The 17,210-nt window shown below is 43.6% G+C and overlaps 1 protein-coding gene across 3 annotated transcripts in view; it reads left to right on the plus strand.

The window, feature by feature from the left end:
- The window catches only part of LOC311150095 (mitogen-activated protein kinase 14A), a 40,776-nt gene that overhangs the window by 6,184 nt on the left and 17,382 nt on the right, over positions 1 to 17,210 (plus strand). For 2 of the 3 annotated variants that reach the window (XR_014615071.1, XM_084187371.1), the window contains exons 3-9: positions 148 to 206; positions 4,353 to 4,464; positions 4,780 to 4,809; positions 7,990 to 8,037; positions 8,259 to 8,373; positions 8,593 to 8,664; positions 14,826 to 14,905. Coding sequence is in view for 2 of the 3 variants with exons in the window: in XM_084187371.1 (XP_084043497.1) it covers positions 148 to 206; positions 4,353 to 4,464; positions 4,780 to 4,809; positions 7,990 to 8,037; positions 8,259 to 8,373; positions 8,593 to 8,664; positions 14,826 to 14,905 (516 nt within the window). In the remaining variant the exon portion in view is untranslated. Of the gene's footprint in view, positions 1 to 147; positions 207 to 4,352; positions 4,465 to 4,779; positions 4,810 to 7,989; positions 8,038 to 8,258; positions 8,374 to 8,592; positions 8,665 to 14,825; positions 14,906 to 15,708; positions 15,789 to 17,210 lie in introns of all 3 variants that reach the window. The other variant, XM_084187372.1, reaches the window with a different exon arrangement.

Consider the following 17,210-nt stretch of genomic DNA (forward strand, 5'->3'; position numbering starts at 1 on the left):
GACTGAGATATATAACTCTAGGAATTTGTTGGTTGAAGTATTCCAATGCTCCACTCTGCTGAAACCAACTCATTGTGGAGTCATGAAATCATTGGGAGAGCTGATACAATCCTCCTTACTTGTTGCATTGGCATCTCTGTGTTTCAGGTGATTGGCCTTCTAGATGTCTTCACACCTGCTACTAGTCTGGAGGAGTTCAGTGATGTGTGAGTTGAGTTGAAACTCTAAGGCCTACCCATTTTCTTTATCTACTGTATGTTCCTTTATTATCCCTTCATAACCTTCATTCACTCAGCCAATGCCTATTGCCAGTGCATCAATGCCTCACTTCAAACACAATGAGTACACACAGTCCCTTTCTTTTCCCAGCAGCAGAGATCAAACAAAGCCTGCTCTGCCTAGGAAACACCAGGGGTACATGTGTTACTATTTCCAGTAGTACTACCATATCTCCCTTCCCAACCTTGGAAATAGTTACTCACTGCGTGCCTTGGCTTCAGGCATTTACTGTTTGTTGATGTTGAAAGTCAGTGAGAAGAGAAATTGGACAGATTGTTCAGCTAGTGAGTCAGTGCTGGCCAACTGCCTCCTCGTGTGTGTACTGTGTGTGGGTGCCTGGCTGAGGGAGTGTCAGACACACAAGCCTAGTCCTGTTGCTGCCTCTGCTGTAAGAAAATACGCAGGAAAAGCCTCTCGTTCCTACACATCCTACTATTTACCATGTTTGGCTCGACAATGACACCAATGGAGTTGGGAAGAACACACACAGATCTGGGCAAGGCTAGCTCTCTGGCAGCTCCACCACCGGAAGAGGTAACTGTAGTGTGCTCTCAGCCTCCCCACTGTCCCAGATAGATTAACACCCTGTACCACGGAGTGGGGGGTGGGGGGGGGGGGGGAGAGAGAAGGAAAAAGAGATAAAACAGCGGAACGGTTGCAGTGGAAGAACTTCCTCTCACACAGAATTATAAGTAGTAGGGCTGTCCCCCCAAAAAATAAAATAAATTCTTAGTCAACCACAAGTTGTCTGTTCTTTCGACCAATCGATTGGTTGACATTTTTAAACACATTTCTCCATATATAGACACACCCAATGTTGTCTGTTCTTTCGACCAATCGATTGGTTGACATTTTTAAACACATTTCTCCATATATAGACACACCCAATGTTAAAATCAACTATATACAGTACCAGTCAAGAGTTTGGACATCCACTCATTCCAGGGTTTTTCTATATTTTTTTACTATTTTCAACATTGTAGAATAATAGTGAAGACATCAAAACTATGAAATAACACATGCAATCATGTAGTAACCAAAAAAAGTGTTAAACAAATCAAAATATGTTTTATATTTGAGATTCTTCAAATAGCCACCCTTTGCCTTGATGACAGCTTTGCACACTCTTGGCATTCTCTCAACCAGCTTCACCTGGAATGCTTTTCCAACAGTTTTGATGAGATCCCACATATGCTGAGCACTTGTTGGCTGCTTTTCCTTCACTCTGCGGTCCAACTCCTCCCAAACCTGGAGGTGTGTTGGGTCATTGTCCTGTTGAAAAACAAATGATAGTCCCACTAAGTGCAAACCAGATGGGATGCTGTATCGCTGCAGAATGCTGTGGTAGCCATTCTAGTTAAGTGTGCCTTAAATTCTAAATAAATCAGACAGTGTCACCAGCAAAGCACCCCCACACCATAACACCTCCTCCTCCATGCTTTACGGTGGGAACCACACATACGGAGATCATTCGTTCACCTACTCTGCGTCTCACAAAGACACAGTGTTTGGAACCAAAAATCGCAAATTTGGATTCATCAGACCAAAGGATAGATTTCCACCGGTCTAATGTCCATTGCTCGTGTTTCTTGGCCCAAGCAAGTCTCTTCTTCTTATTGGTGTCCATTTAGTAGTGGTTTCTTTGCAGCAATCTGACCATGAAGGCCTGATTCACGCAGTCTCCTCTGAGGTGCAGTTAACTCTAATGAACTTATCCTCTGCAGCAGAGGTAACTCTGGGTCTTCCTTTCCTGTGGCGGTCCTCATGAGAGCCAGTTTCATCAGTGCACATGATGGTTTTTGCGACTGCACTTGAAGAAACGTTCAAAGTTCTTGACGTTTTCCGTATTGACCTTCATGTCTTAAAGTAATGATGGACTGTCGTTTCTCTTTGCTTATTTGAGCTGTTCTTGCCATAATATGGACTTGGTCTTTTACCAAATAGGGCTATCGTCTGTATACCACCCCTACCTTGTCACAACACAACTGATTGGCTCAAATGCATTAAGAAGGAAATAAATTCCACAAATTAACTTTTAACAAGGCACACCTGTTAATTGAAATACATTCTAGGTAACTACCTCATGAATCTGGTTGAGAGAATGCCAAGAGTGTGCAAAGCTGTTATCAAGGCAAAGGGTGGCTACTTAAAAATAAAATATATTTTTATTTGTTTAACACTTTTTTGGTTACTACATGATTCCATATGTGTTATTTCATAGTTTTGATGTCTTCAATATTATTATACAATGTAGAAAATAGTAAAAATATAGAAAAACCCTGGAATGAGTAGGTGTGTCCAAACCTTTGACTGGTACTGTATATTTAACAAAAAATTTTTATGGGGAATTGGAAATGATGCATACAATTACATTGATGAAATCCACAATCTATCTGCAATATTAAAGCTGATCTACCCCCTTAAATAATTTTTTTGACCAAACAATCGACCAGTCGACTAAATGGGTAATCTAGGCTATTTATTGCTCATGCATATCTGTGTACAGTGTACAGCACACATGCCTGCAGGACGGAGGAGCACAGGGAGGGGGTTTCTAACTGCTGTCCAGAAAAACCCAGGATATTTTATGCAGGTGCTGTAGCTGTGGTTCCCCCAACCCAGCTCCAAAAATATAATGTGACTCACAATGCTGTTCATAGCTCCCCCTCTACCCCTGTATAGGTGGAGGGGGAGGGAGAGAGGGCAGAGGGAGGGGGAGAGAGACAGAGAGCGGAAAAGTTCCATGGATTAACACTATTTATATACCTAATTTTCCAGGCCTCAACATGAACCCTTCAGCCAGAGTTTCCCTCTCCCTGTTTGTGCCTTTGATCTCAGTCATATTGAAGTAGCCTGGTCTCAGATCAGTCTTTGCCAACAGTTTGCTAATATAGAAGGAGGGCAGTAAGGAAAAGTCCAGTTTAACCAGAGTTATTTTAAGACTTTCCTCCTGTGTGGGAACAGTGCATCTATCAGTGGAACAGCAATCTAGGTATACCTTTCATGAAGCCTCCATGCGTGCATACACAAAAAATGTATGCACGCATGACTGTAAGTCGCTTTGGATAAAAGCGTCTGCTAAATGGCATATTTTATTATTATTATGTGCTCCTCCTGTATGTTTTGGCTCATCTTCTTTCCCTCCAGCAGTGCTTACCACTATTTGGAGCTGTTTAAACGACTGAGATTAGATTTGAATTACAAAAATAAGTGGGTTTAATGGACCTGTATCTGTGTGTGTGTGTGTTGTTTTAATGACATTATTTGTGGATGGAGTGTGGGTGAGGAGAAGGAACAGCCGCTCAACCGGTTTCAGCTGACTCATAGGAGACATATGGGAGAACACTGACCTGGTGGTAAATCCCGTGATGTATAGACGGGTGGGTTGTTCACCATCAATACCGATGCGTGCACAACTACGAGGCAAAAACAGATTGGGTTGGCTTACGAACTTGTAAGCTATATTTCATCTGCAAATATTTATTGAAAACATAAATTGTTCCCAATAAGCACTTGTCTGTCAAATACATTGTTACAGTTGAAGAGAAGTAGTAGCAGGAGTGCTTCCACAACAACCACAGGTGCTCTTGGAGGGGAATTGTAATTGAAAAGGAAAAATTATAACCACAAATGGGTGATAAGTGCCATAAGAAAATCCAAGTCCATGCACTCATGTGGGTTTGAAAGTTAAAAAAGCCTTTAATGTCAAACACCCTGATGAAGGCGTAAGCCGATACGCATTGGTGTATTTTAATAATGTCTTAGCCCATACATTAAAGTCTTTTTAACTTTCAAACCCACTGGACTTAGATTGTTTGTGCCACTTCACACCAATTTGTGGTTATACATTTTCCTTTTGCTTTTCAACATTGTTAGTTGTTGGTTAGCTAGCTAGCTAATTCTGGCCATATTAGCATTGATGTGACGAGTCAAAACGAGATGGTATCAAGAACAACGTACAACTGGCTGAAATATGTAAATATGGAATATGTAACAGTGAGAAACAAATGGTAGCCTATGTCTTATACAGTGGAGTTGTTTTGTTTGAGCTCCTGTCTGGTTCTGATTGGCAGGTACCTGGTGACCCACCTGATGGGGGCGGACCTCAACAACATAGTCAAGTGTCAGAAACTCACAGACGATCACGTGCAGTTCCTCATATACCAAATCCTCCGGGGGTTAAAGGTGAAACCACACGTGGACTTTTTTAAACATGCTTCAACTAGCTGAACATAACTGAAAGTAACTGCCATTCACAGTATTGTGTACATCCCAGTGTTGTGTACATTTCCAGCAGGCAAAACGTATTGAAATGAAGTAATAATTATGTCATTTAAACCCATTTCTGGTCATACTGATGTCATTTTACCCAGTTTTGCCTGTTGGGATGTACCTCAGAACAACAAACCACTCAGCTTAAACTTGTGATTCGTGTCTCCTAATTATTGATGTAATCTAATGCCTTTGCACTTCTTCCCCTCTCTCTGTCTCTCTCCTCAGTATATCCACTCAGCAGATATCATTCACAGAGTAAGTCTCCTCCCTTTTTAATTCAGTCCGCTCTGCTTTGATTGAGCCCACACTGAAACGGTCCTTCTCTGTGACCGATTTGACAACACTGTGTCTTGTGTTAGTTAATATAATATTATAAAATATATGCCATTTAGTAGACTCTAGTATCCAAAGAGATTTACAGTCATACGTGCATACATTTTACGTACAGGTGGTCCTGGGAATCGAACCCACTATCCTGGCATTGCAAGGGCCATGTTCTATATTAAAAGCTTGTCCGGGCAAGTAAAAAAAAAAAATATATATATCACAATATCAAACCATTAATCCGATCAGATTATTATCAAAGTGTCCCCCGCATGCGATGTGTTGTGTACTGTTCTCCCAATCTCTGCAGAGCGCATCGGAGTAGATTTGTGCATTGTATTGACAGGCACCGCTTTGGCCGGCGAAAAAAATATTGTAATAATGCTGTTCTGTAGTCTATATAATTGTTTAAAAACCCGATTTTTAATTCCCTAAGCTGTTAATGAGCTATGCAGTTTATTTAACACACACACACATCCTAGTGTAAGCGGAATATCAACTGTCGGGCGGCAAGAGCGTGCAACTCCTCATACAGCTTTGATTGCTGCGTGTAAAGATATGTTCTAATAAGCCTAGTCACTGCGCAACATTCCTAAATGCAATTTCAGGAAAAGACAGCAATCACAGTTTTGATGACAATTATTGAAAAGAGCGGGATCCTAGTTTTCCAGTGCTGTACGATTTATTTCTCAACTCCAACTGCGTAATTGGCAGCGTTTTACATTTTTACATTTACATTTTAGTCATTTAGCAGACGCTCTTATCCAGAGCGACTTACAGTTAGTGAATACATATATATATTTTTTTATACTGGCCCCCCGTGGGAAGCGAACCCACAACCCTGGCGTTGCAAACGCCATGCTCTATCAACTGAGCTACATCCCTGCCGGCCATTCCCTCCCCTACCCTGGACGACGCTGGGCCAATTGTGCGCCGCCCATGAGTCTCCCGGTCACGGCCGGCTGCGACAGAGCCTGGATTCGAACCAGGATCTAGTGGCACAGTTAGAACTGTGATGCAGTGCCTTAGACCACTGCGCCACTCAGGAGACAATCTGAGTGTCTGGCATGACAAACAAACAAAAGTTGCAGCGTTAAACTCGTCGTCCATTCGATTGCATAAACGGTAGGCCTATATTCACTGTAAAATTCACACAATTAAACTGTATTTATAAAAACACTGTACAAATTAAGGTTTTATTACTGTCAGTGGGAGTTTTTTTTTATACATTAAACAAGCAACTAGATCATATTTAGAGTCTGATCTAGCTAATGATTAGCCAACAATGCAGATGAACAACCACATGCTGCAACCATGTTTTTAGATTTGATTGGGATCCCCTCACTTCAGCCATGTAGCCACTATGCTGCATCAGGCGATAATGGTTATTGCTAAAATAGCACACCTGCCTGATAATATTGATACAACAGTAGCTAGGATGGGGAGAGGTCTGTCTATAATAAAGCGCTGCTCTGCATTCTTAACAGCACTATCAACAAGGCAGGTCATACAGGCCCTAGTTTTGTCGCACCTGGACTACTGTTCAGTCGTGTGGTCAGGTGCCACAAAGAGGGACTTACGAAAATTGCAATTGGCTCAGAACAGGGCAGCACGGCTGGCCCTTGGATGTACCCTTGGATGTGGTCCTCTGTAGCTCAATTGGTAGAGCATGGCGCTTGTAACGCCAGAGTAGTGGGTTCGATCCCCGGGACCACCCATACGTAAAAATGTATGCGTACATGACTAAGTCGCTTTGGATAAAAGCGTCTGCTAAATGGCATATTATTATTATAATATGTATCAATATGTTATTGGGCTCATTTCTGGAGGGGAATATTACATTTGAAACAGTTTCATATGTTAATTAGGCTATATGTATCATTAAGAAGGGGGGTGGTTTTATTTTTGTTTTCCTAACAATCCGTGTAAATATAAGATTTTATGGTTGACTATAATATAAGTCACCCACATTTGAAATTCTGCGTGCATAACTCGCTTTCCTGTGATCTTGGCCCGGGTCAGTAGTTTTGACATGGGACTGGCCTGGTGTGCCACTGGCAAATGTACCTGAGTGTCAAGCCCTGCTGTCAATAGCCCTCCTCTGAAACTTGAATATTTGAGCCTTTAACAAGGTTAAAGATACAAATGTCTTTGTTAGCTACCTTGCTTTGAAGTGTCTTACCTTAGCCATTTGATCCCTGATTCATTGAATGAGGGATTTATTTTATAAAGACAAAGTATTTTGTTGGTAATTGTAATGTTGCAGTATTTGACATCCTCCAGGAGAGCTACTGGGTGTGCAGGCTTTAATTTGAGCCCTGCTCTAACACACCACATTGCAAAAAGTCAGCTGCTCAACATGACCTTGATAAGCTGACTCGGGTGTTTGTGCAGGGCTGGATACAAAGCCTGCACACCCAGTAACTCTCCAGATGGAGGGTTGACCACGTGTTTGTACAGTAGCCTAACAGTGCAGTTATTTTACTTTGTGGGTGTTAAGTGCCTTGCTCAAGGGCACAACGGGAGGATATTATACAAGGGATCAGAGACCAGCAGTGGTTCCTTGCATCGTACAACACAATTTTCAGTCACCTTTTTGGCCCCATGGTGTTACAGACCATTTTAGTTTTGGACAAGTGACTTGAGCTATCGGACAAGTAAAAAAATCTGTCATACTTGTCAGAAGGAGCTACAGTTTATAAACCAGTTTTAATTTATGACTTGGCTGCTTGCTTCGCTTCCACATAGAGGATTCAGGCCAAGGCTTGCTCCTTAAGCAAACACTCTAAACAGCAGAGGAAGTAAAACCATAAACAGGAGCTCTGTTTTGTACCATGACTGAGTCGGTGATTCAGGGCTGCTGTTTTGAAAGAACTGATCTGAGAATAATATTAGATTTAGAGTAGAAGGATTTGATCAATTAGAGATTTACTTAGTCTTGAAGAAGCACTGTAGACGTTCTGTAGAAGCACTTCTACAGATCGTGGTGGTTTGGTTTTAGAGAATCTAGATTCAATTGAGAAAGCCCATTCAGATCTGGCCTCGTCATATGTAGGTCAGCTGTAATAATATATGAATACTAATAATGCCTTGTCTCCCATCACTCTTTAGGACCTGAAACCCAGCAACCTGGCTGTGAATGAGGACTGTGAGCTGAAGGTAAGGGAGTTTATTATAAGCCCACTCATTCAATCTGTGTTCATGCTGAACCGCTGGACAAGAGTGTCAGCATGCCTGAGGGGAGTAACCAAGCACACCCTGATGTAACATTGGTGGTAACGTTTTCTGCAAGGAGAGAACAGTGTGTGACCTTTGTGTAGTTTCCTGAGGGTAACTCTCTTGCCAGTACCACATGGTTTTGTTGTGTCTGTCCTCCTCAGATCCTGGACTTTGGGCTGGCGCGGCACACTGACGATGAGATGACTGGTTACGTTGCCACACGCTGGTACCGGGCACCAGAGATCATGCTGAACTGGATGCACTACAACATGACAGGTAAAGTAGGAAGAGCCTCTGAGTGGTTTAGACAGCCTGCATCTGCTCACTGTAGTGCAGTACTTGTGATCTTGGGCCAACGTTCCTACCATGTGGATGTCATAATAGTGGAACACTGTAAATGGACATACTAAACATGTTTCTCCTATATGTTATAGGAGACATTTGTCATTCCTTTATATGTTACATGGACATAATGATCTCCTCTATATGTTACAGTGGACATTTGGTCTGTGGGATGCATCATGGCTGAACTCCTCACTGGCAGAACACTGTTTCCCGGTACTGACCGTATCCTTTCATTGCCCTTACCTCAGTTACCCTACTATGGGTCTAATATGAGTACCTAAGCTGAAGCCCCCTCCACTCTGTGAGTATGCCTGGCCTACCCATTCAACCACTGTTTCTGTCACTGATGCAGTCTTTGAGTGGTTGGTGGTGAGATTCCCACACAATAATATGTCCTTGCTGGATCACATCGGATAGGACCAGAGTACACACAGAATCATGCTGCTGTTGATTGTTTGATATATGCGATTTTAACAGCTTTTTGCAGGTCCAGACAGTAGCAGAAGATTGCTGACCGTGTGTGTCCTAAACTGTGTTCTAAGCTAAAGTTCTTCTATGTTCCTAACTTGCTCTGCACAACTAATCCCACTATGGTGCCTCAGGTGCTTCTTCTACTTCTTTCAGCTCTGTTTTGCCACTCTCCCTGCAGCATGTAGAGGGTCTCCTAGTTCGTCAGTTTCTGTAGCCACACTAATTTCTACCTCTCCAAACTCAGTCTCTAAAACTGTTTTCTCTGGCATCCAAGCCTCCTTCCATTGTAGGTTAGATGCAGACAGCCGCCTCCTCTTCTTTAACACATTAACACTAGAAAAGCCTGGCCTCGAGGCACCCTCCTTGGAGCCAATGATGCGTCTTTTAAACGTCAACGTTCTAACAGTCTAATAAATACATTTCATATATGCGATCAGAAAGATTAGCCTTGGGTTCCGTCAGAACGGTTGAAAGTATGGATTATATCCCGTTGCACAGGTCGAGTAATAATAACAACAATGTCACGCCAGTGACGTGACGGCGTGGGAGGACGTGCCCCCGTGGTTCATAGAAAACCGTACGTCAGACCACACGCTGTCTATTATCTCTTCTCGCAAAGTTAGCTTAGCCGTATCGCGCAAGTTGACTGCGCCGCTGTTCTGTTTTTTCGGATTGTATCTTCCCAGGTCCCGGTAGGTTAAGCTAAACTCTGTGTGAGTTGTGTGTACTGTCAGTCTGTCACCAACAGCCTGTGACCTGTGGATCGGAGCATGAAATTCGCCCGCCAAGGCTGTGTCACAGCCCTCCCCTACCTATCCCTTTTATCAGAGGATATCGGGCTTCCTTGACACCAGCTAGTGTGTATTGGCCTCCGTATTCCGGTGCCAACCTTGTCAAGATATCCTCCATTACCGTGCTTGTTATCGAGGCCACCGGACACTAGTCGTCCTTCTACTATTTAAAACTCGGAACACTTTCCCTAGATAACCGCGTCTCATAGAGCTCACGCCGTCTAGGAAGGTTGTTAGCCTAGCCAGCTATACGACGTGAGATTTGGACTGCCTCCCCCAGGGATCCCTCTCCCCTGTTATTACTAGCATTCTACAAGCAAGCTAGCTAGCTAGCTAGCTAGCTAGCTTACCAACTCAACCTAGCTGCCACTGGGTCGTCAGCTTGGCTTACCAAACAACGGCCATTCGTGCGTGTTTTTCATAAATAAGCCTACGTTTAAACATGGTATCTCTCCTGCTCCAGCCCTGTGGTCGTAGCTCGGCTCACCAGAAATTATTTTGCGGTTGCTGTACAACTCCTGACAGATTATTGTATCTCTCTACCTTTACTGTGTATTGTGGTAGCTGCTGTAATAGCCTCCAGTTACTATTAAATTAGTTAATTCTGAGCTGAGAGAACACCACATCACCATGGCTGCTGCTCTTGTGGAGCTGAACTACAAGTATAAGATGGTCATGATCCGTGCCCCACCTGCCTAGGCATTGGCCACCTGCAAGAGGCCCTCTCTGACCCCTGCATTAACTGCGCCATACTGACTGTGAAGGTGAGAAAGCTTGCACCCTCAGCCAGGAGATTACATCACAAGAGTAAAGGCATCAGAACAGCAAGATGGCTTTCACTCAACCTATTTCCTGGTTCTGAAGAAAGACAGAGGCTTCCATCCAGTTCTAGATTTTAAACGGTTCAGTGTTTTCCTAGAAGTTCTCGGCTTTTACATGTTGTGGCGGGTCGACCTTCTCCAGACCGTAGCCGCAGGGGAATGGTTCACTTCCTTGGACTCAAAGGATGCTTACTTTCACATTCCTGTGTTACCGGAATATATGTTTTTTTTGTGGTTCGCCTTCCAAGGCTAGGCATACCAGTTCGCGGTATTACCATTTGGCCTCTCCCTGGCTCCTTGTGTCTTCACAAAATGCGTGAGTGCAGCCCTGAGCTTCCTCCACCTACAGGGGTCCTTTCTTAACTCGACGACTGGCTCATCTGCGCCCCCTCGTGAATGTGCTGCTGAGAGCACAGCACTGACAGTGACCCACATCACCGCACTGGATCAACTTCACATCAAGCCAAACGGCTGCCTATATTGGCATGACTCTGAACTCCCGCACTATGAGGGTGTGTATAACCACTCAGGCGTGTCGACAGCATTCTTCTGCAACAATTCCAGTTGAACGTGTTGGTGAAAACTGATGGCATGCTCACGGCGTTCTCTGCGGTGACACCGCTAGGCCTGCTGCTTTTGAAGACCACTACAAGTGTGGTTCAACGACCTCCGCTTGGACCCCAAGCGGGACAGAAACACCAGAATCCGAGTGAAAAGGGCATTCTACTCTGCGGCCGTGGAGGAGGGGAGCTACAGTGAGGGGAAAAAAGTATTTGATCCCCTGCTGATTTTGTACATTTTCCCACTGACAAAGAAATGATCAGTCTATCATTTTTAATGGTAGTTTTATTTGAACAGTGAGAGACAGAATAACAACAAAAACATCCAGAAAAACGCATGTCAAAAATGTTATAAATTGATTTGCATTTTAATGAGGGAAAAAAGTATTTGACCCCCTCTCAATCAGAAAGATTTCTGGCTCCCAGGTGTCTTTTATACAGGTAACGAGCTGAGATTAGGAGCACACTCTTAAAGGGAGTGCTCCTAATCTCAGCTTGTTACCTGTACACCTGTCCACAGAAGCAATCAATCAATCAGATTCCAAACTCTCCACCATGGCCAAGACCAAAGAGCTCTCCGAGGATGTCAGGGACAAGATTGTAGACCTACACAAGGCTGGAATGGGCTACAAAACCATCGCCAAGCAGCTTGGTGAGAAGGTGACAACAGTTGGTGCGATTATTCGCAAATGGAAGAAACACAAAAGAACTGTCAATCTCCCTCGTCCTGGGGCTCCATGCAAGATCTCACCTTGTGGAGTTGCAATGATCATGAGAACGGTGAGGAATCAGCCCAGAACTACACGGGACATGCGTTGTTCTGGATTTTTGTTTTGTTATTCTGTCTCTCACTGTTCAAATAAACCTACCATTAAAATTATAGCCTGATCATGTCTTTGTCAGTGGGCAAACGTACAAAATCAGCAGGGGATCAAATACTTTTTTCCCTCACTGTACTTGACTACAAGTGTCCCTCTCGGATCAATTCCGTCAAGGCGGAAAGTAGTGACGACCGATGCTTCACTAACAGGCTGGGAAGCAGTGTGGCAACACAGGACTGTACGTGGAGAGTGGTGCCCCTGCTGGAGGAAAGAGCACATCACCGTGCTAGTACTTCAGACAGTTTAGCTAGCCCTGAAACACTTTTTGCCTGTTCTCAAACACAAACATGTCCTGATACGATCAGACAATATGAGCCATTAATCTCCCAGGCAAGGTGAACGAGTTGGCGGATTTCTTGTCGCGACAGAAACTACCCCTGGGGGGAATGGAGACTTCACCCACAAGTAGTGAAGATGATATGGCAGCGGTTTGGAACAGCACATGTGGACCTGTTCACCTCAGAGCAAACTTCCCACTGCTCCATCTGGTTCTTTCTGGCAGAGACAAACAGACCCCTGGGCATGGACACCTTAGCCCACACATGGCCAGAGGACCACCCCAGCAGGTTATGGCATCCCAGACCAAACCTCTTTTCGAGCATACGGAAGTGCCGGACATAAAATGGTTGTCTGTGAAAACGGCTTCCCTGTTTCATCAGCAAAATGTGACTCTCCGAGTCCTGTCTGCAGACGACCTAGGCGTGACCTTATGGCCCAATCCAGCCTTTTTGCCTAAGGTTATATCACCCCTTCACATCAACCAAGCCATCGAGCTGGCGGCCTAGTGCCCCCCTCCTTTCTAGAATGCGAAGGAGGAGAGAGCAAATCTCTTGTGTCCAGTCCTTTCCCTCACGCTATATGCAAGCCTCGGAGCACTACAGGTAGTCAGACCAGCTGTTTCTGTGCATTGTCCAAGCAGAGGCTTTCACACTGGGTTGTGGATGTTCTCACTCAGGCATACAAGAGTGTAGGGCTCCCTGTTCCAGAGGGTGTGATATGTCACTCTACCAGAAGTGTCGCCACAGCCTTCGCTGAGAGGCATCCCCCTGAATGAGATATGTGCAGCTGCTATCTGGTCGTCGCCCTGCACGTTCTAAACATTTTACGAGATTAGTTGTATTATGTTACTAGTCTTTGTTTTGTAGCCTGAGCTATGCTGCCGTGAGTGCTCACCTGTTGAATGCACGGAACAGCGGTTATTCTTGGAAAAAGTGATATTTTGAAAGTGAGCTGACCTCTTGAATTTTTTGTTATTTGACAAAGGTAAGTGTTTTAGAAACTGCAGAATCTGCTCTTGCTGATATGATATAGAAACCAAATGTCTTACCTGCATGTGACTCTGTTGGAGGATTTGAAAAAGTGACTTTTTGGCAATCCGTTTCTCTGCCTCTGTGTCAATTCCAAGCTGCGCCCATCTCTTCATATACAATTTGAAAATGTCTTTAGGCTAACTCTATTATTATATGTGGGAAATTAGTTTCAATATAGTTGAGGTATAATTTTGATGGGCCATCAGCTGCGCAGGCTGACTGGCTATGAATGAGGGACAGGGGGAAAGAAATGACGTGTCCTTTTAAAACTGCTTATAACACATTCTGTCTGATATTAGCATTCTAACAACGATAGTGTGCTATATAGACTTATTTAGGAAAAGTGAGGGACAGGGGGGACATGACTTTAAAAATGGCAGAGTAATTAAAAAACATAAATATGTATTGCATCCACATGTGTTAACAGTATAGCCTAGTCTGCTGCTCTGAATGGGAATGTTTTAATCTCTGGATCGGCTGAATAAGTCTGGCATTAATCTTTGTATTGCCTGTCTGTCTGCCAGGTTTTCAGAGGCACTAACAGAGATGCTTTTAAGGATGTATTCCCTGCAGTGTGTTTACCCATTACATTACATGCTTCTTATCCAGCACGATGATGTGACATAGCAAGATTTTATCCTGTATTTTAAGCCTTATCCAGAAATTAGAATTATACCAAAAATGAAAGCAATTGTCTGAGGATGGTGCTGGACCATCTGACATAGTTGCCAGTTTGATGAAAAAACTTGAAATAAAGGTTCAAATCCAGGCATGTCACATGATTGCGCAAAACGCAGGGCCCTGGATATAATATGAGGTAATGCTGTTGATTTTTAACCATTAACAGAGTAGCTGCTGAATGGGCATCATGAGATGTCAATAGAGGCAGAGTTTATATACATTTTCTGATATACACTGAGCATACTAAACATTAGGAACACCTTCCTAGTATTGAGTTGCACCCCCCCTTTTGCACTCAGAACAGCCTCAATTCGTCGGGGCATGGACTCTACAAGGTGTCGAAAGCGTTCCACAGGGATGCTGGCCAATGTTGACTCCAATGCTTCTCACAGTTGTGTCAAGTTGGCTGGATGTCCATTGGGTGGTGGACCAGTCTTGATACACACGGGAAACTGTTGAGCGTGAAAAACCCAGCAGCGTTCTTGACACAAACCGGTGCGCCTGGCACCTACTACCATACCCCGTTCAAAGTCCGCTCCCCTTTATCTACACTGATTGAAGTGGATTTAACAAGTGACATTAATAAAGGATCATAGCTTTCACCTGGTCAGTCTGTCATGGAAAGAGCAGGTGTCCTTAATGTTTTGTACACTCAGTGTAGTTTATACAAGTATGTTACATTTGATTTATTCAATGTCCCAGGCTGCTTTTCTGACTGTTCTTGGTTCCATTGTGCCAGGCAAGCTCAATCAAGCACAGCTCAGTTATTTTTAAGACAACAAATACTATTTGAAGCCAGGTCAGTAGTTCTCGCTGGTTCCTCTCCCCTTCCAGCTCCTGTTGTTCCTTTACACATGGTACCTGTTAGACATTGATCAGTTGAAGCTAATAATGCTGCTCGTCGGGATGCCAGGGCCTGAGCTCTTGATGAAAATCTCTTCTGAGTCTGTGAGTTATACACACAGTTACTATGCTGCAAGGTCATTTGTTGCTTAATTTGCGAAAAGGCCTGGTGCAAATTTTATTAGCATTAATTTGTGAAGTGTGTTCTTATCTTCAACACCAACTACCATTTTTACAGCATGCTTTGTTTGTTCACATCCCCTCAAATCACTTATGAGATGGGGTCAAATGCAAGACCTGTTTTGATTTGAATACTGATTCTTCACTTGGATAAATGAACATACCCCTCTGTTCAAAGTTTGGGTTTTACTGCTATGATTGATTAACTTGACTTTTTCCTGACTAATTGAAAATGTTCTCTTCTCTACCATAACCTGAAGCATGTTACCAATCTGTATTGCATACGCCTATACAATCTCACCCTCTCTTTTATATTCTTACCTTCCCCTTCAAAGATGGGACTATTACCTTTTTGCAGAGCCTCTTAGTAGTTGAGCCATACCATAAAACTCCTACAGGAAACTGTGTTAGCCCGCTGAGCTAAAGCTTAGGCCAGAGGGCCTTAGCTCAGGGAGCAAACGCAAGTCTTCAGGTCTTCTATTGACTGGGAGACTGCTTTAGCACGCTGAGCTAAAGCCTAGGCCAGAGAGCCAGGCCTTAGCTCGGGGAGCAAACGCAAGTCTTCGGGTCTCCTATTGACTGGGAGACCGTGTTAGCCCACTGAGCTAAAGGCTATGCATTAGCTCTGGGTGCTAACGCGAGTCTTCAGGTCTCCCACTGACTAGCTGCTTGTTAACGTCTCTGCTATACTGCTGTCTGTACTGATACCCTTGACCCATACCTGATAGATATAAACCAGCTTCAGCAGATAATGCGTCTAACAGGAACGCCCCCAGCCTCTCTAATAAGCAGGATGCCCAGCCACGAGGTGAGCAGGACCAAATTACTCAATACAATGCATTCTCCTGGATTCAAACCCGGGTCCTCGAACCTGCACGCCACAAGACTGTTAGCCCAAGGGTTGGGGTAAATTCCATGTCAATTCAGGAAGTAAACTGAAAATTGCTATTTTACTTCATGAGTTGACCGAATTGATCCTAACCCTGATTAGACCAAACCACCTCCGTTACATCTAGCCCAGAGCAGAGCAACATGCCCAGGGCCACAATATTACAACCTCCTAAGAGGATATTTGCCCCCACATTATAAATAAATAGACAAACATACAGTACATGTAGAATTTTATATTTTGGAGTCATCACTTTTTTTTGAGTTGTAGGTTTCTATTTTCTACTACCCACACCCCTCTCCAACCACTGAGGGGTTGCTGCACGTGAATCCAAGTCAAGCAGCAACTACTCTCTTGCCTCATAATGTTTGGTTTGCCATAAGAGTGTTATAAAGCATGAATATACCTAGCATTGCACACTAACAAACTATGGCATATTGCCTGAGCCAGAATTGGTTTGAATTGAAACACTCAACTGAGTGGTAAGGGAAGAAGGACCTGAAAAGAACATAACTGCAGTTCCTCTTTTTGAAGTTGAGTATATCGTAGCTACATTACATGGTACTACATAAGTACTGCAGCCAAATAAATAAACACTACTCAGTTATAAAACTATTTTCTTCTCCTACTGCTTTCTCTCTCAAATCTGCAATTAAACCCTCAATGCTTATAATGAATCCACACTTGCCAATGTTGCCATATGATCAAGTGACTGGACCAATATGGTTATGAATAAATCTACTCACATTTCTTCTGATGAAGGCATCTCTAATCCTTGTCTCCGTCCCAAATAGCACCCTATTCCCACGGAATAGGGTGCTATTTAGGACACGCCCTTGTGTCTGATATGGTACCAACTAGTGCTAATCATAGTTATTACGCTCTGAATACAAAATTAGTCGCCGCTTTCCCAAACCAAGAATAAGACCACTTGAACATGATTGATTGATGATTGATTTTTAGCCCAGAATAAGTAGCGTTAATCTGGGTCGGGAAACGGCCCTATTACCCAAAAAGAAAGGTGGTCATCTTGTGGCTCTTGAAGTAGCACCCTATTCCCTACATAGTGCACTACTTTTGACCAGAGTCCTATGGGACCTGGTAAAACGTAGTGGATTATATAGGTAATAGGGTGCCAATTGGGATGCAACCTTGTTCGGGTTCGATCACCGTTAGTGGAGTGCCAACAACCGGATGCATCCGGTTTTAAGCCATCTTCAACCTAGCTTCCTTTTCCGCTGAAAACTGTTTGTGGGAACTACGCTCAGGCGTTTATTTTACTCTTGCTACGTTAGGTTAGGGTTCTATTGACCTTTTCCCTCCCATCTCTTCACTCCCATT

Source organism: Coregonus lavaretus (genome assembly GCF_964263955.1).
Source record: "Coregonus lavaretus genome assembly, chromosome: 22".
Taxonomy (NCBI): Eukaryota; Metazoa; Chordata; class Actinopteri; order Salmoniformes; family Salmonidae; genus Coregonus; species Coregonus lavaretus.